Source organism: Lithobates pipiens, unplaced genomic scaffold (assembly GCF_037356315.1).
Source record: "Lithobates pipiens isolate NorthernLeopardFrog02 unplaced genomic scaffold, aLitPip1_a1.2 Scaffold_18, whole genome shotgun sequence".
Classification (NCBI taxonomy): Eukaryota; Metazoa; Chordata; class Amphibia; order Anura; family Ranidae; genus Lithobates; species Lithobates pipiens.
This window is the reverse complement of record NW_027507758.1, coordinates 508,862,153-508,888,397: the sequence shown is the minus strand read 5'-3', so window position 1 is coordinate 508,888,397 and position 26,245 is coordinate 508,862,153. Positions and strand designations below refer to the sequence as shown.

General features: G+C 43.0%; 1 protein-coding gene across 1 annotated transcript in view; it reads right to left on the bottom strand.

Annotated features, from left to right (window-relative positions):
• TPO (thyroid peroxidase) overlaps window positions 1-15,982 on the bottom strand; it is a 228,445-nt gene extending 212,463 nt beyond the window's left edge. The window contains 2 exon segments of the mRNA XM_077485162.1: window positions 15,060-15,189; window positions 15,886-15,982. Of these exon segments, the coding sequence (XP_077341288.1) occupies window positions 15,060-15,189; window positions 15,886-15,982 (227 nt within the window).
• Window positions 15,983-26,245: the final 10,263 nt, after the last annotated feature.

Below are 26,245 nucleotides of genomic sequence, written 5' to 3'. Positions count from 1 at the left end.
TCTGACTTTTTCTGCTGGAAAATCCGACCGTGTGTACACGGCATTAGGACCAGATCCCTTGCGGTCAGTTCTGACAAGCCCCCTTCAGCCTTTATTTCTGGCCTTTCCTAGGCTTCCTAGAGCAGCTATTAAATCCATGGGATGCCTAGAAGCAGTAGCTCCTGTACCTCTGTACCTACCAAAGTCAGTTAATAACCTGCCATTGCTTTCAATACCATCTCTAAGCTCACCCCATCTGTTTTCTCATGCATCAATAATTAACTTAATAACATATCATTATGGATGTCAACCTACTTCCTAATGCTCAACATTTCCAAACTCTAGCTCACAATATTCCCACCCCCTCTCCCTTGCCTCAAGTACCCTCCCTCAACTTCTTCTTTGAGATCAATAGTACTTCAATAAAATTCATATCTCCTCAGGCAACAGTTCAAGATGTAACCCTGGACTCTAATGCCACGTACACAATCAGAATTTCGGTGAGCAAAAGACCGATGAGAGCTTTTCATCGGAAAATGCGACCGTGTGTATGCTCCATCGGGATTTAGCTGGCCGAATACCCGCCAGCAAAAATTTGAGAGCATGTTCTCAATTTTTCCAAAGGACAAACTTTCTATCGGAAATTCCAATCGTGTGTATGCAATTCCGACGCACAAAAACTCACGCATGCTCAGATTCAACTACGAGATGGAAGCTATTGGCTACTGGGTATTGAACTTCCTTTTTCTAGTCCTGTCGTATGTGTTGTACGTCACCGCGTTCTTGATGGTCGGAATTTGGTTTGACCATGTGTATGCAAGACAGCTTGAGCAAAATAGTGACGGAATTCCGTCGGGAAAACCATCAGAGCTTTTTCCGACCAAAATTCAGATCATATGTATGCAGCATAACCTCTCCGTTCATCCCCACATTTAAACACTGTTAGACGTGTTCAATTCGTTGTACTTCACATATAAATTTGGATGAATTTTTGGTTATTCAAGGGTTTGGATGTATTTTTCTTTATTAAAATTAAATGTGTTTCTTTTATTCATTGTCTAACTAATTCCAAATTTTAAGAACATTCACCAAAAAAGAAGTGTCAAAAATAAATGAAAACACAGAGTTTTTGAGACAGCTTTTGACATTTCCTTTATTAAAAAAACAAAAAAAATATCCCCCAACATAATTCCAGTTCATCAATCATGACGAATGCCGCCAATGACAACCCCCCCCCCCCAAAAAAGGGTTTGCACCCAACGAAGGCTCCCACCATCTGACAGTTCCTAAATAACTACGGTTATGACGTCAGGTGACCCGCACCCTTGTGACATCATCCAGTATTCCCGGTTAGTTATTTAAGATCTATCAGCAGGTGGAGCTGTCAGATGGTGGGAGCCTTCACCTGGCACGGACCTATTTTTTGGTTCTGGATTGGCAGAAATTGTCAAAAATCTCTGTGTTTTAATTTATTTTTGACACTTTTTATGGTGAATGAGTAGTGGTACAATGTATCCCATTTTCATTTACATAGAGAGGCCAGGATCTGGGTGCCCCCTTGTTAACCCTTTCATGACTAAGCCTATTTTTTGAATTTGGTGTTTACAAGATAAAATCCATATTTTTTGCTGGAAAATGACTTGAAACCCCCAAACATTATATATATTTTTTTAGCAGAGACTCTAGAGAATAAAACAGCGATTGTTGCAATATTTTATGTCAAACGGTATTTGTGCAGCGGTGTTTTAAACGCAACTTTTTGGGAAAAGGGAAACTTTCATGAATTAAAAAAAACGTAACAGTAAAATTAGCCCATTTTTTTTGCATAATGTGAAAGATAATGTTACGCCGAGTAAATAGGTACCAAACATGTCACACTTTATAATTGCACGCACTCGTGGATTGACAACAAAGTACGGTACCTAAAAATCTCAATAGGCGACGCTTACATTTTTTTTTTACGGTTACCAGGTTAGCGTTGCAGAGGAGGTCTAGTGCTAGAATTATTGCTCACGCTCTGACAATCGCGGCGATACCTCACATATGTGATTTGAACACCGTTTACATATGCGGGCGCGACTTCCGTATGCGCTTTCTTTGCTTTGCGAGCTCACGGGGACGGCGGGCGCTTTAAAAAAAAAAAAATAGATATTTTATTTTATTTATTTGAAAATGAATAAATTGTTTAAAAAAAAAATAATTGATCACTTTTATTGCTGTCACAAGGAATGTAAACATCCCTTGTGACAGTAATAGGTGGTGACAGGTACTCTTTATGGAGAGATCGGGGGGTCTAAAAGACCCCCCATCCCTCCTTTACACTTCAATGTATTCAGATCATCGAAAACTGCGATTCTGAATAGTGATGGACGAACTTCCGACGGGACGTTTCGCGAACGCGAAACGCGAACGGACACAAACGTTCGCGAAAACGACCGTTCGCCGCGGGCTCCATTGACTTCAATGGGAGGCGAATTTCGCAAACCTTTAGGTCGAATTTGCGGCCACGGGGTAATTATTAGGGGGTAGCACGTAGTCCCACCACCTGGACAATAGCATAATACATGTATGAGGTGAATTTGGGATCGATAACTACAAGCATTTTTTTTTTATTTGGGAAATTGTTCTGACAATTCAGGACTATGGAGCTAATGAAGACAATGGAGGAGAGGGAAGGTCAGGGACCAGGGTAGGCAAACAAGAGGGTGCAGGAGATACAGAGCACTGACAGCAGCACCGTAATACAGAGCACTGACATCAGCACCGTGACATACAGCGCTGACAGCAGCTCCGTGACATACAGCGCTGACAGCAGCTCCGTGACATACAGCGCTGACAGCAGCTCCGTGACATACAGCGCTGACAGCAGCACCGTGACATACAGCGCTGACAGCAGCTCCGTGACATACAGCGCTGACAGCAGCTCCGTGACATACAGCGCTGACAGCAGCTCCGTGACATACAGCACTGACAGCAGCTCCGTGACATACAGCGCTGACAGCAGCTCCGTGACATACAGCGCTGACAGCAGCACCGTGACATACAGCGCTGACAGCAGCTCCGTGACATACAGCGCTGACAGCAGCTCCGTGACATACAGCGCTGACAGCAGCTCCGTGACATACAGCACTGACAGCAGCTCCGTGACATACAGCGCTGACAGCAGCTCCGTGACATACAGCGCTGACAGCAGCACCGTGACATACAGCGCTGACAGCAGCTCCGTGACATACAGCGCTGACAGCAGCTCCGTGACATACAGCGCTGACAGCAGCTCCGTGACATACAGCGCTGACAGCAGCTCCGTGACATACAGCGCTGACAGCAGCTCCGTGACATACAGCACTGACAGCAGCTCCGTGACATACAGCGCTGACAGCAGCTCCGTGACATACAGCGCTGACAGCAGCACCGTGACATACAGCGCTGACAGCAGCTCCGTGACATACAGCGCTGACAGCAGCTCCGTGACATACAGCGCTGACAGCAGCTCCGTGACATACAGCACTGACAGCAGCTCCGTGACATACAGCGCTGACAGCAGCTCCGTGACATACAGCGCTGACAGCAGCACCGTGACATACAGCGCTGACAGCAGCTCCGTGACATACAGCGCTGACAGCAGCTCCGTGACATACAGCGCTGACAGCAGCTCCGTGACATACAGCGCTGACAGCAGCTCCGTGACATACAGCGCTGACAGCAGCTCCGTGACATACAGCGCTGACAGCAGCTCCGTGACATACAGCGCTGACAGCAGCTCCGTGACATACAGCGCTGACAGCAGCTCCGTGACATACAGCGCTGACAGCAGCACCGTAAGCAGCCCCAGGAGGAAGTCAGCACAGCACAGGGATGGTGTGATCCCCTCATAATAAGAACCCCCAGGAGGAAGTCAGCACAGCACAGGGATGGTGGGAGCCCCTCATAATAAGAACACCCAGGAGGAAGTCAGCACAGCACAGGGATGGTGGGAACCCCTCATAATAAGCAGCCCCAGTAGAAATATGACACCGCTCAACCTCTTCAAAGAGGAGGGTAGGGGCATATAGTACGGTGTGCTTTTTTGGGTCAGGGAAGTGAGCCAAATGAATTAAGAAGGTCTGTGTGCTTGATTCCAAAAATTGTTTATAGACATATACATGGTCTACTGATCACATGTGTTGAATTCCTCCGAGATCCATGCCTCATTCATTTTTAGAAATGTGAGGTAGTTAACACTGTCGTGAGCTAGGCGAGTACGCTTATCGGTCACAATCCCCCCTGCTGCGCTGAACGTCCTTTCGGACAGGACACTGGATGAGGGGCAAGCCAACAGTTCGATTGCAAATTGGGCAAGCTCTGGCCAGAGGTCAAGCCTGCCCACCCAGTAGTCTAGGGGTTCATCACTCCTCAGAGCGTCCACATCGGCCGTTAACCCAATGTAGTCGGACACCTGACGGTCTAGGCGTTCCCTGATGCTGGATCCGGATGACACCTGTCGATGGGTCGGCTGAAAGAATGACCTCATATCCGAAGTCACCAACACATCTTCAAACCGGCCTCTTCTTGCAGGCGCTGTTGGATTGGTACCCGCAAATCCTTCTCTGGGAGTGGGAATTGCTCCTCTGCCAGCGCACGCAAAAGCAGAATGCAGCATTTCTCGAAGCAAGGCCTGGAAGTGCTGCATTCTGACAGCCCTCTGCGACGGCGGTAACATTTCCGCCATTTTGTGTTTGTACCGGGGATCTAAGTACGTTGCCACCCAGTACTGGTCCTTGACCCTCATGCTTTTTATACGGGGGTCCCTATTAAAACACTGGAGCATGAAGGCCCCCATTTGCACTCAAGCGGAAGGTATGTGGTGGTGGTGGTGTTGTTGGTGGTAGTGTCTTTGGGGGTGCACATAGCAGAGAGTGAAGAAGAGGGTGCAGATCGAGAGGATGAGGAGGGTGCAGAAGAATAAGGCTGAGTGAGCCACTCAACCAAGTCTGGTGCGTCCTTTAAAGTAATTGAACGCACCTTCTGCAACTTCCCACTTTGGCTCAAGGCTGTTGCTCCTGCCCTACCCCTACCACCCCTGCGGAAGGGCCTGCCTCTTCCTCTGCCTGTCATTTTTTAAATCACCCTGTGACAAAACTCTTAGTCCCTATACCGCTGAAGGACTGCTGCAGTATAGGGCAGCGGTCAGCAGTAGTGCACGTCAACCCTATGTATTGTGGACCGATAGCGGTCCTTACAGAACAGCAGACTGTACTGCACTCAGGCCTATGTACCGTAGCACCCTATACCAAGTTACCAGTCCTTATAAAAACTTTTGTGGACCAAGCAGGTTGTGTGTTAGTGTTTAGCAGACTGTGCGTCAGTCCCTATACCGCTGAAGGACTGCTGCAGTATAGGGCAGCGGTCAGCAGTAGTGCACGGCAACCCTATGTATTGTGGACCGATAGCGGTCCTTACAGAACAGCAGACTGTAACGCACTCAGGCCTATGTACCGTAGCACCCTATACCAAGTTACCAGTCCTTATAAGAACTTTTGTGGACCAAGCAGGTTGTGTGTTAGTGATTAGCAGACTGTACGTCAGTCCCTATACCAATGAAGGACTGCTGCAGTATAGGGCAGCGGTCAGCAGTAGTGCACGGCAACCCTATGTATTGTGGACCGATAGCGGTCCTTACAGAACAGCAGACTGTACTGCACTCAGGCCTATGTACCGTAGCACCCTATACCAAGTTACCAGTCCTTATAAAAACTTTTGTGGACCAAGCAGGTTGTGTGTTAGTGTTTAGCAGACTGTGCGTCAGTCCCTATACCGCTGAAGGACTGCTGCAGTATAGGGCAGCGGTCAGCAGTAGTGCACGGCAACCCTATGTATTGTGGACCGATAGCGGTCCTTACAGAACAGCAGACTGTAACGCACTCAGGCCTATGTACCGTAGCACCCTATACCAAGTTACCAGTCCTTATAAGAACTTTTGTGGACCAAGCAGGTTGTGTGTTAGTGATTAGCAGACTGTACGTCAGTCCCTATACCAATGAAGGACTGCTGCAGTATAGGGCAGCGGTCAGCAGTAGTGCACGGCAACCCTATGTATTGTGGACCGATAGCGGTCCTTACAGAACAGCAGACTGTACTGCACTCAGGCCTATGTACCGTAGCACCCTATACCAAGTTACCAGTCCTTATAAGAACTTTTGTGGACCAAGCAGGTTGTGTATTAGTGTTTAGCAGACTGTGCGTCAGTCCCTATACCGCTGAAGGACTGCTGCAGTATAGGGCAGCGGTCAGCAGTAGTGCACGGCAACCCTATGTATTGTGGACCGATAGCAGTCCTTACAGAACAGCAGACTGTACTGCACTCAGGCCTATGTACCGTAGCACCCTATACCAAGTTACCAGTCCTTATAAGAACTTTTGTGGACCAAGCAGGTTGTGTGTTAGTGTTTAGCAGACTGTGCGTCAGTCCCTATACCGCTGAAGGACTGCTGCAGTATAGGGCAGCGGTCAGCAGTAGTGCACGTCAACCCTATGTATTGTGGACCGATAGCGGTCCTTACAGAACAGCAGACTGTAACGCACTCAGGCCTATGTACCGTAGCACCCTATACCAAGTTACCAGTCCTTATAAGAACTTTTGTGGACCAAGCAGGTTGTGTATTAGTGTTTAGCAGACTGTGCGTCAGTCCCTATACCGCTGAAGGACTGCTGCAGTATAGGGCAGCGGTCAGCAGTAGTGCACGGCAACCCTATGTATTGTGGACCGATAGCGGTCCTTACAGAACAGCAGACTGTACCGCACCCAAGCCTATGTACCGTAGCACCCTAGACAGACCAAGTTACCAGTCCTGATAAAGAGCTTTGTGGAACAAGTGAGTTGTGAATGATTAGCAGACTGCAGCAGAAGGGCAGCAGTCAAGTATAATATTCTTTCTATATTTGGAAGAAAGAATATTATACGTGTACAAGCCTATTACCGTACCACTGATACCAGTCCTGAAAAGAACCTTTGTGGAACTAATAGTAACAGCAAGTCTTTAAAATTATCCTCACTGCCTGACACACTGCTTCCTGCCTGTCCCTATACAAATTGGCAAAAAAGAGTAGGCTGGAACGATTAGCTGGAACAGCTCTTTTGTGGACCTGATAGTAACAGCTAATGATGATGATGATGATGATGATGAAGAAAGACTAATCTGGCTGAGCTGTCCCTAAAATAGCAGCATACAGCGCTCTGTCCCTTTATCTAAACTGACAAAAGAAACTCAGGCTGCTGACCTAACACCTATACCAGTCCTGAAAAGAACTTTTGTGTACCAAATAGCTAGCGTTTTCTCTGTCCCTACTCCACACAGGATCCTTTCCCTACAGTGACAGAAGAAAGAATGTAAAATGGCCACCGGATCGGGTGTATTTATAGGTTAGGGGGAATGTCCAAGTGTCCATGAGCTGTCATGTCTCAATTGGTTGTCCTGTAACACATGATAAACGTGTCACGAAAGGTTAAAGTTCTTGTATACATTAAACACGTAAGTCCGCCGGGGCGAACGACGGAAAAAGGCGTTCGAACCCGCGGACGGCGAAAGTCGGAAATTCGCCGCGAAACGACCGCCGGGCGAAACGTTCGTCCATCACTAATTCTGAATACCGTATATATTTTTAAAACCGGCGCCATTGGCAGCCAAGTAAACGGGAAGTGACGTCATGACGTCGTTTCCGTGTTTACGATTAGGATACTGGAACGAAGCTGATTACAGCTTTGTTCCAGTTCCTCCCCGGCAGCCGGAGGCGCCGGATCTTGGATCGGTGCTCCCGATCGAGCGGGAGCACCGGTAACAGCGGCAGGAGGGGGGATGTCCCCTCCTGCTTCTCCGCCATAACAGCCGAGTGGCTTTTAGCCGCTTCAGTTGATATGGCTGGAAAGCCAATCGCCCGCTGAAAAGAACAGTACGGGATGATGCCTGCAGGTGCGGGCATCATCCCGGTATACCCCCTGGAAGCCGAGTACGCACATCTGCATACGCTTGGCGGGAAGGGGTTAAACCACTGGCCGGGGTTGTGGCGAAGAATCCCTTGTCCCCATCAACATGGAACAATGTGCTTTGGGGGGCTCCCTGCCCAAAGCACCCCCCCATGTTGAGGGCATGTGGCCTGGTATGGTTCAGGAGAAGAGGCACTTGCCCCCCTCCCTTTCTTGACCTGCCAGGCTGCATGCTTGGATAAGGGATTTTGGGGGGACCCTACGTTGTTTGTTTGTTTTTAAATCCATACCAGATCCGAATGGTGTGGTCTAATGCATATGTACAATCACTGTCCAACTATTGCCGCTTAACCTTTGCAACATTTCTCTGAGAGATAGACAGGCAATGCTCCCAATGCGTTTCAATCCTCCCACTGAAGCTTACTCATGGGGAACATTTCTCTGACGCCACACTTGGACTACACAGGCTATTCCCCTTCAGTCTATCCAGAATGCTGCTACTAGACTTATTCACCTTACCAGCTGCTAAGTGGCTACCACTTCCCCTTTCCTCCTGTCAAATCCTCTGCTGGCTTCTGATTGTTCATTAAAGAAAATTCAAAATACTAATAATAACATAAAAAACCATACACATATCTGCCCCAAGCTACGTCATCAACCTCTTCTCAAAATATCACCCAAACCACCATTTTCTCTCCTTTGGAGCCCCCCTGCTCTCTTGTTACTTCATCCTATGTACATCTCCAGGATTTTCTCCTTTATCTCTCCCTGCTTTTGGAACAGGTTACCCCAGTCTATCCAGCTCTCCTCCTTTAGGTGATCCTTGAAAACTCATCTCTTTAAGGAAGCCTACCCCATCTTTACCTTAAAACTGTCACTTTTTCCATCAGTTCATCCCTTACAGGTAATGCCTTCTGTATCACTTGTCCCCCTCCCTTTAGTTTGTAAACTCTCACAAAAAAAAGGAACTATTGACCTGCTTGTTTCAAATTGTATTGTAACTGTTTTGCAAATCTCTGTGCAACCTGTTGGTGCTATATAAATCTTGTATAATACCAATAATATAGTCAATACATAGCAGTGGTAATCCCTTGTCTTTTTTCACCTTAATGCATTAAGGTGAAAAAACACCTGGCAGCCACCCTCCCCCCCCCACTTTACTTACCTGAGCCCTGAAATTTCACATGCCGGAGATGTGCTTTTCCACTGCCCAGGGTTCTCGGCTCTTGATTGGATAGATTAATAGTAGCACAGCCATTAGCTCCCACTGCTGTCAATCAAATGTAATGACGTGGGCACCGGGGCACCGGGGCCTTGTCCGGCATTAATGTCTATGGACACAAATGTTGGACTCGGGGGCACGCCCGTAAGGTAACCCCCCTGGGAGAGCGCTTCTTCTAGGGGATTATCTGATGTGGGGAGGAGCCGCAAAAGCCACGAGGGACCCCAGAAGAGGATGTTCGGGGCCACTCTGTGCAAAAAGACCTGCACAGTGAAGGTAAGTATGACATGTTTGTTGTTTAAAAATAATAAAAAACGAGCCTTTGCAATCACTTTAAGTCTTCTTTGTCCACCCAAGAAACCGTACCAATAACCTCTGTTTTCAAAGTTTAATTTCTATTTTACTGATTTAGCAGTTGTGCAGTGCGTCTATGTATGATTGTGTAGTCAAATAGTGAATAGACACTAGAGTTTGACCACTCTGTGAGGTACACTCAAAATTACCTGATCTGAGACCTGATGACCTTACAAGACCATACAAGTGTATAAAAATAACATATGCTGATCCGATGCCTAATAATGGATTATCAGCTGCATATACGTATATCTAAAAAACTGGATATATTTGCTTTCAGTTTCTTTGGATCCAACAATCTACAAAAAGTGTTGCCCTGCTCTGCATATCTTATCACTGCTGGCATGCAACTATTATCATTTTATGATATGACTTAAACCTACTTTATATAGAAGCACCTTTTGGAAAAGCAAATGGCTAGTTGCAACATGTAAACATGTGTTTAGTGTAGTTTAATACTTTGATTTCAGCAGGTGCCCTAAAATTTAATGTCTCTCTGTCTACAATACTGTTAAATAGGAATCTACAAAAGAGCTTGCTAAAATCCCTGTAATCTGTATAGTTGACCTGGAATGAATTCACTGTTTTTACCTAACGTAAAGGCTTGCATTATTTAGAAAGTAAGATGTCAAATTTATGTTAAAGCTGAACTCCAGGCAAATAGCTAAGTTACATTGAATTACTGTACAAGTAAGTGAGCTGTCTGATGGATCCCAAACTGAGTGTGGAGAATGGGAGAGTCCTACTGATAACAAATTAACTCTAATTTCTCTAAAAGTTCATAATTTAGTAATAAAAACAATACAATTAAAATGTTATGATGGTGCTAAGCATTTATTATAGTTACCACATTGTATTCTAACTTGAAGACATATTGATAATGGATGGATGGCTAATATAACCCTCGTAAATCTGACTGAAATCAATTGCACTCTGTGCAATTGGAATCAGCTAGTGGTCAGTGTGACAGATCGCAGTGCTCGACCAACCACAACCCCGATCTGTCACGGGGTCACTTCCTGTGTCACTGTGTCACCAATGCACATGTAGCCCCGCTGGTCTGCACTTCACAGTGAAGCGCAAACAGGAAGGAACCTGTCATAGGGCATGCTCCAAAGGGCAAAGAATGTCCACAGTGCGGCCCCAAAAGGGTGCCCCAACAGAGGATTCCCGCGTATCGGGCAGTGGGGCAAGGCTCCCGATTCGCATGTCCCACCATGGATGGAAAATGCAGAGCAAGAGATATCTGTGTAAATAGAACACAGCCCGTGATGCTAGTGTCAGTCCACAGGAATCACACTCATCTATGTTGTTCGCAGGACCTAGTAATCACTTGTGTGGTCATAGTTCCCTTCTCCTGTTTCTGTGAGAAAAGGAGATCGTTCCTTGTTTTATTCTTGGCCTTCTTATAGCCTTTCTTGAGGATACCACTAGAGTATCCCCTAGCTTGTAGTCTAATCCTTAATGTTGAGGCTTCTTTTTCAAGCAGGATATCACGCGAGCAGTTGCGTCTAGCTCGAATGTATTGTCCTAATGGGATGGATGCCAGTAATGGTGGAAGCTAGGGTGGAAGCTAGAAGCTAGAAGATGGTATTACCTGCTGTCAGTTTTCTAAAGAGTTTGCTATGTAGAGAACCCTCAATATGTTTGTTAATTGTTAAATCTAAAAATGTAATCCCATAGTAACATGATGATATGATCAGTGTAGCAATACCAAGCTATGGCATGGCTGGTATACCTACATGCTATGTCATCAGAGAACATACATCTTTCCCACTCCCCCAGGTACAGGTTGTCATAAGTTGGGGCACAGCATGTGCCCATAGCCCCACCCTGTACCTGGAGATAGTGGGAGCCTTCAAAGGAAAAATAGTTATGCTTCAAAATAAATTCAAGGGATGGTACAAAGAATTCCACCAATGAAGGGGCATGGTGGGTTTGTCGTGATAATACATGTCCTACTGTCACACTGCAGGTGTGGTGTACCTACTGTTGTGCGAATGTGGCTGCTTCTATGTAAGAAAACCCAAGCTTGAATTGTGGCAAAAAATATACAGACATATTGACAGTATAGATAAAAAAGACCCCGGCCTATCCCTTGGAAGGCATAGTCATGCAGTGCACGGAGACAGCACCCCCAAAGTGTGATTACTTGCATTAGATCACATTGCTGACAACCCAAGGGGGGTGATTCAAATAAATTGCTCCTGCAAAGTGTTGAGGTGGATTTTCCACCTTAAGGTCCCTTCACCACCAGGCCTCAATGAAGCCTTCAATTTCAAACCATATTTAGAGGGATTCCAGTCTGGTGTCTGCGAATTAGACCTGTAAATACAAATGTTATATATATATATATATATACACAGGGCTTTTTTTCTCAAGGAATAGGTGCAGGAACTCCACTCTTCTGAGTCACACTTCATCTATGCCCCCTACCCATCTCTGAGCACCATCCCTTGGTTCCACCCCCTCCCAGCACCTTTCAGAGAATACAGAACCAAGTATTTTGTGCTACTCAGTGATTTCTATGAAATTTGGTAATGAAAACAAGAAAGATATTAAAACATTCCTACAATGAGCAACAATAGACCCGACCCCAGCAACAATAGACTCTACCCCAGAAACAATAGACCTTCCGCAGCAACAATAGATCCCCCAGAAACAATAGATCCCCTACACAACAAAATACTTTCCACCCAGCAACAATGGAACCCCCGCACAACAAAAGAGTTCCCCCCAGCAATAATGGATCCCCCCAGACAACAAAATACTTTTCCCCAGCAACAATGGACCCCCACAACAAAATACCACCCCAGCAACAATAGACACCTAGCAGAAATAACAGATTTCTCGTCAGCCAGCATCAATAGACCTCTCTCTCAACAGTAGATCTCACCCAGCAATGACCGACCCTCAGCAAGATAAGACCCCCCCCCACCAAAAATAGTAGACTTAACCAGCAACAATAGACACCCACCCCAGTGCTAGAGGTGCCGGAACTGCGTTTAACCGCGTTCCTGATGAAAAAAAAGCCCTATATATTATATTATATATATATATCTATATATATATAGTATCAGGCTACAGGTTTGTTATTTTTTTAAACCCCAAACTTTTCCTTTAAGGTATGTATAATTTAGTCTATTTCAAATTTAGTCTTTGTATTGTTGCAGAAAGGAGAGGTAAACGGGCTGGCTTTGTTATTTTTGTAAGCCAGAGTTGGGCTTTAAAGATGTGAAAATTAACCTTTTGTATAGAAAGCATTTGTACATAATGGATTCCTTTAGTGCATATACTGTATTAAGTATATCATAATGCAACAACTGTGCTATTTATTTATGTATCTATGTTATGAATGCTGCCACTAGCATTTCTGTATTTCTTATTTCTATGGGGTTTTTGTTATTCTTACTGACAAACATAAGTGTGTTGTGAATTTATTGCGTTAATTAGGCACCTAAAAATCTAAAGTTATTCATTCAGGCATTTTTCTCCGTGTGTAATTATAAATGATATATGCAAGAACTGAAAGAAAAACAAAGTTTTGACTCAATAGCTTGCATTATAGTATAACTAATTTTGACACACGGATTAAATAGGAGCCTTCCATCACTTACTATTGCACAGGAATCTGTGGAGTGTAATAGCAGACACCCTGGGAGGACATAACCCATAAGGTACAAAATGCTTAGCTTACTGATAAAATCAACATATCTTTTGTTAAACCCCAAAATGTGTGTTTAAGCTGTATTGTGAAATTATAAACTGTGTTTACAGCATTGCTAAGGTGTTTGCATATGATTCTGAAATGCCCACTTCAAAATTGCATATTGAAAATAAATGAATTGTTCTTTGCTTACTGCAGGGTTTTTAAAATGAGCATGAACTTAATTTTAACGTTTCTAAATTTCTTAAGATTAGACACCACAAGATGCCTACTAATGATGAGTTAAGGTTCGGGTCATACCTAGTTCAGCTCAAACTTGTGTGAAGCTGTCACATGATGGCAGGTTGTCAGCCCAATCAGCTGCAGTAGGGGAATTCTTTGCCACATATAACAAAGGAGCAGGGATGCTGGAGACGGTATTAACCTAACATGACCACATGGCCATATTTAAACTATGACATTATCCAAATATGGCCATGTTGCCATATCTGGATAATGATATACTTCAACATACCTGTCCCATTTATACATGTGGGGTGGGGAATTTGCTCACTGTGATTTATTAGGCTGTCAACTTGCTATCATGTGACAGCTTCTCATGGGTTAGGGTTGAACTGGGTTTGGCCTGAACTTTAGATCATCATTGGTGGGCATCTCATGGTATCTAATCTGAAAGTTTAAAATGGAGCACAGGTTCATTTTAAAAATCCTGCATTAAGCGTATAACAATTCTTTGACAATGTATAATAGGCAAATGTTTCTGTGTGCTAGGAAACTAAGCTTATGACTAATGTCTACTAGTAGCTATATTAGCCTCCCAATGCCCCTCTCCGACTCATGTGCATCTAAGGCTTGCTCAGACCTATGCATGCACGTTTGTGCCCACATGTCATGTGTAGGGCTGCCTTACATGCAAGAAATGTATACAATTTGCTTATGCGTGAATTTTTGCATTAAAGTTTGCAGTGTATTTCTGTGTGGGTCGGGAACACACAGATGTGAACTAAGCCTAAAGCTCAAACATCTTTTTTCAGTTTTGAATAGAATGAGGAAGGGTTAGAACTTCTGTCAGGTTTTTTATTTTAGTCTGTGTCTCCAAGGAGATTCATCCTCTCTGTTGACCCTTATAACCATGGTCATCGGGATGAAAAAAAAGGGGGGAACATCAAACGTTTTGAGTTATCATTAGAATGGCAATTAAAGGATATTCTACCAATATTGATACTAGTTGTAGTCCAAGAGGGGATTTACCTCACTTTGAAAAATGCTTCCAATTATGTTTTGGCTTGTCTCATTGGTTCCTCCTGCTGATTCATGTCCCCACTGAATCCTGTAATGAGTGGGGATCAGAGGGGAGGAAGCAGTGACAGCTGTAGGAGAACATCGGAATCAATACTTTAAAAAATGTCAGTTCCACAGAAGATTTGGAGAATAATTTCTCAGGTTCAGAGTAGAGTACAGTGGTGCGGTCGACAGGAAAGGTATGTATTTACAGTTTATTTTTTTTACAGTAAGGGCCGGTTCACACTGCGAGCCGCGGCGAGGCGTCTCCGACTTCCTCGCCGCGACTTGCAGGGGGGGTCAGCGGCGACTTGCAGAGGACTTCTGCATAGAAGTCAATGCAAGTCGCCCCCGAAGTCGCCCCGAAGTAGTACAGGAACCTTTTTTCTGAGTCGGAGCGACTCGAGTCGCTCCTCTCAGAACGGTTCCATAGCACTGAATGGGGGCGACTTGCGGGAGCGAGGCGAGGCGAGCCGTGTCGCCTCGCCTCGCGTCGCAGTGTGAACCGGCCCTAAAGCCTTTGTTGAGAATGTTTTTAATTGCAACAGGAACACTTTAATAAATACTTGTATATAAAACATTTTAAAAAGCTTTACCTGTTGTTGCAGGCTCCATTTATTTGCCTGTATTTAGAGGCCAGGCAATTGTTGGCACAGGTTGGTGCTTTATATGGAGGAATGCAACCTGTGATATTTACAATAATACTGAGAATATCAGTGGGTGTTTCTAAAAAATAAAAAAATAAAATAAAATATATTATTTATAAATAAAGCCCCAGATATGTTTTCATTCTCTTTTTTGGAGAAGAGTAGAGATATAGTAAATACCGGTGATGCGTTTTTATTGCTCTTTTTTTTCTTTGTCCCCATTGGAGATATTCTCTATCAACCCTGGCCCTCTGGACCCCTGTCATTGGGACAGAAAGAGGGATCTCCTCAAAGTTGGAACAGATAGCAATGAGTACTTAAAACCCAACTCCAAATGCAACCCTCCTTCCCCCATCCCACACCCCTGGCTGGCCTTGCTTTTTCCCCCAACTATTTTTTAATGCAATTATTTTTAACATGTTATTATTTTTATTAATCTTTTCTGAAGTCATTCAGTTGGTCATATGATGCCTCTTTTCTTTGGTGGGTATTCCTTTCTGATATAGAGACCAAATCCCTTCAGGGAGTGGGCCCATGATGCTCTGATGCTAGTAAACTTTGTAAAGTTTACTATGCTTCAGTTTGTGAATGAGTGGGAAGTTCTATATGGAGCTATTCCTGTCCATTCATTCTGTGCGGCTGAGGCTGCAGAGACGGAGATTAAAGGCTGTGTCCTCCATCTCCTTTCTCTTTCTCAAATGTGAACCATCAGAGGTCTGTTTATACCCCCGATACTTCAGAAAAGCCCATTAATGCCCCCTGGGGGTGGAACTACCAGGGTCACAAAGCTCGCACTTGTGACCAACGCCCTGAAGTACCACCACCGGGCTCGGAGGGAAGGGCTCAAGCTGGGTGTTAGGGGGGCTCTTCATGGTTTCTTGCACCGGCGCTCTGAAGGTTCAAGGTACACCTCTGGAGGAAGCTAAAATATGTCTTCTTACCATCTGTCAGACACCCTCTGAAAAGTGGACACTTCAGAAGGCAACGTTGTTGTAAATTAGTCCCTAAAGTCACTGGAGATCATGTGATTAAAAATTCTATTTTTGTTGAGCATGAGCATGCCTCCCCTCTGTGGCAGTGAGCTAATTGGATAATTGAGCGCTTCTTTATTTATTTATTTTTTAGGGCAGCGATGCCACACATGGTATCTTCTGTTTGTAGAATCAAACTATTCCTAGATAATTTAAACCTGCTAATGGTTCTAGAGCTGTTGCTGGGTTATCCAAACATCTTTTTAAAGAACATTTACTATTAAAAAATGTTTTGAATGGAACCATGTTATTATTCAGACTTTCCTTTTCCCGTACATTTATGTGGGAGATATGGGATCTATATTTTTTTTTAGAAAAATCCTAGTATTATATTTCAGGAGTTCGCAGTTAGCAAACTGGGCAAAGAGACTGTAATATCTTGGCAGGAATAGTAGACAGCTCCACAGCAAATGCCAAAAGTCATGTCAGACGTGACAGCACCTAATAGAAGTTGACCCACTTTATTTTCTACAAGTACACTGGGGAAATATATGTTTAATTTAGAACACAAAGTTAACTTATCGTTTATGGCAGGAAAAACCAACATATGGGAACTCTAAGTGGAAAGAAATGTAAAAGGTACGTCTAGCTTGAGGACTCCTACAAGGACCCCATGTTCTCCGCTGCACTCACCTTATACAACACTTATAAAGGTGACTTCCATCACTGAAAATTACATTTCAATGAGCATTCTTGATGTTTCAACACGTATTAGTATGTGACTAAGCAGGCCACCTTAGAGGTGGGTTTAGGTGACAAAAGGTGAGGAGCTACTTTTCTAAAGTATTAGTTTATCACATTCCTGCACTTATTCATTAGGTTTCAAATAATAAGTTCATCTTTTGGAGAACATTACACCCATATTTATGGAGTAACATGTAACATGGTCCAGGTCTGCCCCTCTCGCAAACCCTCTGATCCCCCCAATGACAGATGGGGGGGGATCCTCTTCCCGCATCTGTGGTCACATTTTATAGCACGGATGTGCGGGGCTATGCCCACACAGCCCCATAATTCATCCACAGTGAATTAGTGAACTACAAGTCCTGTCTCCCATTGCGGCAGACATCTTCTAGTTCTCAATGAACTAGTAGGATGCTAATGAGTGCCCTCATAGTTCATTGACACTTCCTCCAGCTTTATAACTGTCTGTTCATATGGGTAGGCAAGCTGAAGCCTTATATTGCATCCACGATCTATTGATTGTAGGTGCAATGCTCTGCAGGCTCATCAGAAAAAAATAATAAAGCACGTTTTTTTTTCCTGCAAAAATATGTGCATTTATTTATTTATTTTTCTTAAGGGTCAGCTTAACTTTTATGGTGGATCTGACTTTTTCTTTTCCTCCTGAGCCTTTCTCTAGTATCTGATCTCACAGGCTACCCTTCACTTAGCAGGGGCAGAACTACCAACTCTACCATACAGCTTTTAAAGCTGAAGCTCACATATTGGTGGTGGTGACATCTAGTGGCCAAAATGGAGAACAACATTCAGTGCCTTATGATACAGTTCTACCTCACCGGAAACTCTGAATCAAAATCAATTATTTTTACAATTATATGTGTTTATACTTGCTGTTCTTAGAAATTGCTACCCTTTTTTGTATACTTCAGGGGCCATAAAGTCGTTTTTCCATTTTTAACATTGAAACCCAATATTGTCATTTTACAATAACATTTTGTTATTTAATTACATATAAAGTGATTATTTTCAATAGCTTTACAAAGCAAAATCCATTAAAGTGTATTAAAAAAAAAAAAAAAAATGTATGTGATTTCTACCACTGAATGCACCAATTTAAAACAGGTGCCTTTTCAATCTGACATTTGCATGGAAATATAGCTGAGCAGTATAACTGTTAATATGTATCAGGCCTTTGCACAAAGATCTCTATTTATGCACCTACTATTATAGATGTTTTAAGACGTATTACCACAGTAGAAAATTTGTACCTTGGCAATTTGCCTATTGTATTCTCTTGAATATTTAAATCATGCTTTTAAATATTTTTCTTGATACATACAAATAAGGAACATAATTACCAACTGAGTGAGGGGAACTTTTGTAGGCTCCATTCTGTATAGCTTGCATTGTATGCTTTATTTTCTCTTTAGTTTTGAAATTCTTTTTGTCTTCCGGGTTGGTTGAAGAGGGGTCATCAGTACCTGAACTTCTAAGAAGGAATAAGAAGCAGGAAAGCAGTTAATATTAGCCAAGGAAGGCTTAGATGTTAAAGAAATTGAGAATTTTTACAGATGTGTAGCAATCTCTGTTGTGGGTACAGCCTCAATAATCTCCCCACTGACAAAATAACATTATATATGTTTGGATAAGGGACATTTCCCTAATGTCCCCAGATTTTCTAACCATATATACTCTATATTCTCTACTATAAGTTAATTGGGGCCTATGTTTGAATGTATGCTAATGTATATGTTGAATATACTGTACATTAGCATACTAATTCACACCTGGGCGTATCGATACACTGGAGTTTTTTTGGGAGCGTTTTTTTTAAGCTTTTTTGCAGCTTTTTACCAGCTTTTTTACAGCTTTTTAGAAGTGTATTACCAGCGTTTTACAGCTTTGGGCATTTTTATTTAGACAATAGAAAACACTAGGGGGCAGAGAGGCAGAGGAAGTGGAGAGCTGCTTTTTGAGCAAAAAACGCTCATAAAACGCTCAAGTCAGACATTTCTATTAAAGTCTTTGGGGCTAAAAATGCTTGTAATCTGCCAAAAAGAAGCTCATGTACTTTTTTGAGCTTTGGGTGTTTGGCTTCAGTTGACAGAACACTCAGATATGAAGAGGGGCCATTAAAATTAATGGGATTTGGTTTGTTGAACATCTTAGAGCTACAAACTACAAGCAGAGTCCAGGTGTGAACGGGGCCTAAGAGATAAGGAGCAGTTAGACAAATCTAATACCGTTACCCTAGTATACATTTTTTAATTCTGCCAGATGACTGACACCCTCTTTTGTTCACATTTGTATCTGTGGTAATGGTCAAACATTCCCATAGACACACTCTTAAACCTTGTGGACAGCCTTCCCAGAAGAGTTGAAGCTGTTATAGATGCAAAGGGTGGGCCAATGCAATATTGAACCCTGCAGACCAAGCCCTTGTACACACGGTCGGAGATTCCGACAACCAAATCCGTCGGAGTAATTCCGACGGATTAATTCTGGAAGAGGTCCGGAAGTGATGTTGCATACACACGGCCGGACTAAGTTGTCGGAAAATCCGATTGTACATAACGTGATGACGTTATTTCGTTACGATGGGACTACGTTCAGGCTAGTAGCCAATAGCTTTGATCTAGGAATTTGATCTGAGCATGCGTGGCACTTTGTCCGTCGGAGTAGGCTACACATGATCGGAGTATGTCCGATAGAAGCATTTTGTCGGAAAATTTTACCGGCAAGTTGGAAAAATTGGTCTGTCGGATATTCCGACGGAAACAGTCCAATGCAGACCACACACAGTCGGAATATTCGACAAAACGATCCGATAGGAAACATTCCGATGGAATCTCCGACCGTGTGTACAAGGGCTAAGACTGGGATGAGGTTAGTTCATGTGTGTGTAAAGACAGGTGTCCCAATACTTTTGGCAATATGGTGCATTAATTGTTGTACACCTTTCTCTGTTTATATTAGAAGCATGATTGTTACCACTGTGTAAAAGCACGTCCAACAATAATGATGAGTGGTACCTCAGTTCATACATATACAGTCCCCTGCATCCACAAGCTTCACCATGCAGTCCCAGCTCTATTGTATTTGAGGGCTTTGTGAAACATGGGATGCTAATAAACCAAAACAAAAGCCAAAAATGTGGGATTTTATATATACCGCCAATGGTATATCTGATAGGTATATAATGTTCCACATTTTTGGCTTTTGGTTTGGTTTATACTTTCAGGAATGATACCTTCTCTGGTATATTGATGGTCAATAGGGTCACCACTTATGTGTTTACACAGGATGCTGATAATTACAAAACTGGATGTCACTGAGAAATCCCTCAAGATGCACTTGAAATAGAAGGTTGTGGGGGGGTATAAGGGTTATCACAGATGCACTGAGATGGAATGATAATTGTCCAAGCTTACCCCCTCCTAATTACTGCACAGTAACCACCCCACAGTACAGTCCGCACTTTGCTAATGCAGAAGATACTCAAGATATCAACATTGAAAGATGGGATATGCACATACAGGCACACATCTTCTTAACACATTTCCATCCTACTTCCTTCTTGAAATTTAGGGCTTCCTCTGAGAATGGTGGACAACAAACCAATATATTGAGACATATGGATATGGTGCCTGATATTGTACTTTGATGAATATAAGGTGCTATCTCACTCATTCAAGGATGGAGCCTGAACTAGAGACATAAGGCAAATAAGGTATGGAGCTGCACAGTACCCCTGGGACATTAAAATGCTTTGAATATTATCAGTTCACCTATGTGGGTTATCTATCACTTGTTTATTTTGGCTTTAAGTGCCCATTGCTGCAACCCTCCCCCCCCCCCCCCCCCCTCCCCAATCCCAAGTGAGATTATCCACCCTTTAAATGAACAGTATATGAAGTTTGTCACTTCAACCCCAAGTGGACTTTGCTGCAATCTCCCCCTATTGGGATTACTTAAAGTGTTACTAAACCCAGGACCCTGCATCAACAGTATATAGCAATCTTGTGACTTCTATCAGTTCCCGGTAAAGCTTGTTCACTCGAGGTTGGTTCTTTAATACAACAGTATATGAAGCCTGTCACTTCTTCCCTAAGTGGACTGTGCTGCAATATCCCCCTATTGGGATTACTTAAAGTGTTACTAAACCCAGGACCCTGCATCAACAGTAAATAGCAATCTTGTGACTTCTATCAGTTCCTAGTAAAGCTTGTAGAAGGAGTTTTCATACTGCACTCAGCTGTTCTATTAGGATCCAGGACCCCTGACCCTCTGTCTGGACATTGCCAATTGTTCCTGTGCTAATCACATGCACTCTCACAAGAAGAAAAAAAACCTCAGTCTCTAGCAATACACACTAAACTGAGCTGCAGCCTGCCTCCAAAGGCTCTGTATTATCCAGACATGTGCTGGAGTCAGTAGAAGAAGAGGAGGATCTGGGGATACAGGATCAAACAGCCTTTTTTACACAATGCAGGGGATTAGCCCCTTAGGTTCTACATTGGGTATAACAAACATGCTGTACTGCGTGTACAGACTGATTTTACTGTTGTGGGTTTAGTAACACTTTAAGGTTGTTTTTTCATTGCAACAATATATGAAGCCTGGTACTTGTATGTATCCCAAACGCCCTTTGCTGCACCCCCCCCCCCCCAACCAATTTTCCCAATTAAATGACTCCAGAACCTGCTGATCTGTCATGTAACTAGTAATTCCAGAGCTTCAAGGCTACAGATCACAAGTTATGCCCCTTCAATATCCCTGCTTCACCCTTCTCTTTGCCAGTATTATTACCAGTCTGGCCTTGACTATCTGTTTATATGAGGTGATGACTAAGTTGTATGTGCTCCACTGGGTTTTAATATAGCTCTCCAAACACCAACAAATTTCCTATGGCTCTCCAAACACCAACAAATGTCCTATAGCTCTCCAAGCACCAACAAATTTCCTATGGCTCTCCAAACACCAACAAATTTCCTATAGCTCTCCAAACACCAACAACTTTCATATGGCTCTCCAAACACCAACACATTTCATATAGCTCTCCAAACACCAACAAATTTCCTATAGCTCTCCAAACACCCACACATTTCATATAGCTCTCCAAACACCAACAAATTTCCTATAGCTCTCCAAACACCCACACATTTCATATAGCTCTCCAAACACCAACAAATTTCCTATAGCTCTCCAAACACCAACAAATTTCATATGGCTCTCCAAACACCAACAGATTTCATATAGCTCTCCAAACACCAACAAATTTCCTATAGCTCTCCAAACAACAACACATTTCATATGGCTCTCCAAACACCAACAAATTTCATATAGCTCTCCAAACACCAACAAATTTCCTATAGCTCTCCAAGCACCAACGAATTTCCTATAGCTCTCCAAACAACAACACATTTCATATGGCTCTCCAAACACCAACAAATTTCATATAGCTCTCCAAACACCAACAAATGTCCTATAGCTCTCCAAGCACCAACGAATTTCCTATGGCTCTCCAAACCCCAACAAATTTCCTATAGCTCTCCAAGCACCAACAAATTTCCTATGGCTCTCCAAACACCAACACATTTCATATAGCTCTCCAAACACCAACAAATTTCATATGGCTCTCCAAACACCAACACATTTCCTATGGCTCTCCAAACACCAACAAATTTCCTATAGCTCTACAAACACCAACAACTTTCATATGGCTCTCCAAACACCAACACATTTCATATAGCTCTCCAAACACCAACACATTTCCTATAGCTCTCCAAACACCAACACATTTCATATGGCTCTCCAAACACCAACACATTTCATATAGCTCTCCAAACACCAACAAATTTCATATAGCTCTCCAAGCACCAACAAATTTCCTATGGCTCTCCAAACACCAACACATTTCCTATAGCTCTCCAAACACCAACAAATTTCATATGGCTCTCCAAACACCAACACATTTCATATAGCTCTCCAAACACCAACAAATTTCCTATAGCTCTCCAAACACCAACACATTTCATATGGCTTTCCAAACACCAACAATTTTCATATGGCTCTCCAAACACCAACAAATTTCCTATAGCTCTCCAAGCACCAAAAAATTTCCTATGGCTCTCCAAACACCAGCAAATTTCCTATGGCTCTCCAAACACCACCACATTTCCTATGGCTCTCCAAACACCAACACATTTTATATGGCTCTCCAAACACCCATGGTTGGGTTGGGATAGACTGTCGTCTCCCAAACTGAAAGGTGGCCTCCCGGATATACATAAATATTATTGGTCATGTCACCTAGCCAGAGTGATAGATTGGCATGTCCACTCCCGTGCTAAAGCTTGGGTAAGACTTGAGGACTCATGTTCCTAGATCCCAGGATGCCACTTACCCTGGATCAGACCGAACCTGATTCCTAAGTAGAGTACCAACCATCCCTTACTAGGTCCCACTTTACAGAACTTCCAGGCAGCATGTAGGAAATTGAATCTTACACCCTCCCCTGGCCCTCTATCCCAAATTGATCGAAACCCAGAGTTTCCCCCTGATCTCCCAGATCACACCTCAAACGGTCCAGACTCCAAGATATCTTTCGGGCAGAAAATGTATTTGATAAAGGCAAACTCCTGCAATACAATGCTGTATCTTCCCGATTTCCAGGTAGAACTATCCCCTCCTTCAATTTCCTGCAGGTTAGACATTTCCTGAACAGTTCCAAACCACTATCCATATGGTATAGAGACCATACCCCCTTTGAAGCGCTCCTGTGAGAGACAGCTGATGAATATATGATCTTTTGGGAAGTTCCCATATCCGAGACACGAAGGAAAGTATTGGGTAAGATCCCCAGGATTTCCAGATAGTAAGGACCCCAAGCTGATGATATCGATGGAGGAGGGTGGAGACCTATGGACCTCTAGAGGAAGTTCTGTGTATCTAAATGCTGTTACTTTACAGCAGTGAGGTGTCACAAACAATCACAAGGTATAGACACCAGTCACTTATTGTTTGGAAGAGATAGTTCACCTACTTCTGTCACCATCTTGATACCATTGTGTCTTTACTTGGACTATATTGTATTATATATATTCATTTATCACTGCACATTCCCTTTTGGCACATGAGTGTGGTCACTGTGTACTTTATTTTTTCATACATTATGATTATATGCTATTGGACATTTATTTATTTATTTACTCATTTTGCTTGTTCTTTTGATACATTGGCACTTGACAGTGCAACATCATCACTCTATCATTCATTGTACTTTTTTAGTCACAGATGTACTAATCTGTGTTTTCAGCAGTTGAGTTAAACTATTTAAAGTGATAGCTTGAGAGCCAAATTTACGCTCTCTGGAAGTATCACAGCATTCAACTCCCACCAACAGCTCTATACAGAGTCCAACTGAGAATGAAACAAGCTCACTCACAGCCCAGATGGATTATCCGTAGTGTAATATATGTTAATGTTTCAAAGGTAAAAACAGCATAAAACAAAGATAAAAATCACTCACATGAAAAGATGCTGGCGACCCTGAATCGCACAGTAGCAAGACATCAGTACCAAATGTCACGCTCAGAAAAATAGACCCTCTGCAGCCAGAAACAATAAATCCCCCAGCAACAATAGATCTCCTTCAGCAACAATAGATATCATCCAACAAAAATAGATCCCCCATGACAATCCACCTTCCCCCTCCTCCTCTGCAACTATGGACCCCCCAACAACAACAATTCTTCTAGCAGCCAGCATCAGTAGACCCCCTCCTACAACAGTCGATCTCTCTCAGCAACAACTGAACCCCTCCCCAGCAACAATAGACCCCCTGCAACAATAGATCTCCCCCAGGTGGCAATAGATTCCCCAGCAGTCAGCATCAATAGATGCTCCAGCACACCCCACCACCCCTTGCAATTACATACAGTACATTCAATGCTGGAGGTGCCGGAACTGCGTTCACCTGCATTCCTGCTGAGAAAAAAAAAGCCCTGCCCAGATCCATTTCTCTTGTGTTTAGATGTACCTGTGTTTACTCAGGTTTATTTACATGCATTTAGAAATGTTTAGAGTATCCAATCTGCTCCTTGTCACATGAAATTGTTTTTCCTTCAAGGTCTCGTGCACACAAATGGTGTATGGGTGAAAAAATGCACTAGTGTAAACTCCTGGTGTTTTAAACCTGCCTCAGGGTTTCCCTGAGATTAGTACAGTGACAGTGCATATTTTTAGCACTGATCACTGTATTAGTGTCACTGGTTCCCAAAAAAGTGTCAAATGTGTCAGTTAGGTGTCCAATTTGTCCACCATAATATCACAGTCCTGCTATAAGTTGCTGTTCGCCATTACTATTTAAATAAATAAATAAAAATATCCCATAGTTTGTAGATGCTATAACTTTTGCGCAACCCAATCAATATACACTTTTTGGGATTTTTTTACTAAAAATGTGAAGCAGAATACATATTGGCCTAAATTGATGAAGAAATTTGATTTTCAACTGGTTAAACAAAATTGCCAGTCTTTTTTTGTTTATAGCGCAGAAAGTAAAAACCGCAGAGGTGATCAAATGCCCCAATGTCTTTTTTCGTTTGACATCTGCATTCCACTGGGGAGAAGTCCCTTTACTTCCTGTCCAATAACCAAAACAGGAAGTGAGATGAACTCCCTTTAACCTCCCTGGCGGTATGATTATTTCAGATTTTAGGTGCTGAAAGCGGTACAATTATTTTGCATGGAAATTTGGCGTTTTATATTGTAGTCCTGTAATTCTTAGGAATAACTCACTTCTAGCAGACATCCCGGGTATGATAAAGTTTGAAAAACTAAATCATAAATTATAATGTAATAAATAACTATAAATAATTATACCAAATAATAATATAATAATAATAAATATTCAATAATGTAATCAAATCAAAAACACTGAAATTTGCTCTGGTACAGAATTGTCGCTGTCATTACTTTCAGTATTTAAGGACGGATCTCCCCACAAATTACTATCTCTTAATTCTGCAAGTGATTCTAATTTATTATCGCTGTTTTCTAGCTGGTCTAAAACCACTTTTGATGTAAAGGGACAGTTTTGGTTGCTATGGACAATCTCCAGTTTCCAGGCAGAAAGAACTGTTTTTATAATATAAAACTGTATGCAGGACACTGGAGAAACCACTAGGGAAAAAGGGGATGTGAAAAAAATTACATACAGTATGTATGTAATGTGTGTGTTTCACTTTTTGAATTTGGCGCCGATCTCCATCCCTGTGCGTCGTAACGCTTGCAGGGAACGGAGATTGGCTCCGTGATAGATCGAGTGGAGGACGAGCCGCTCACACTGCGGGGAGACATCACAGGCTCCAGGGGACAAGGTAAGTAAGCTCCTCCTGGATCCTGTGATGTGATCTC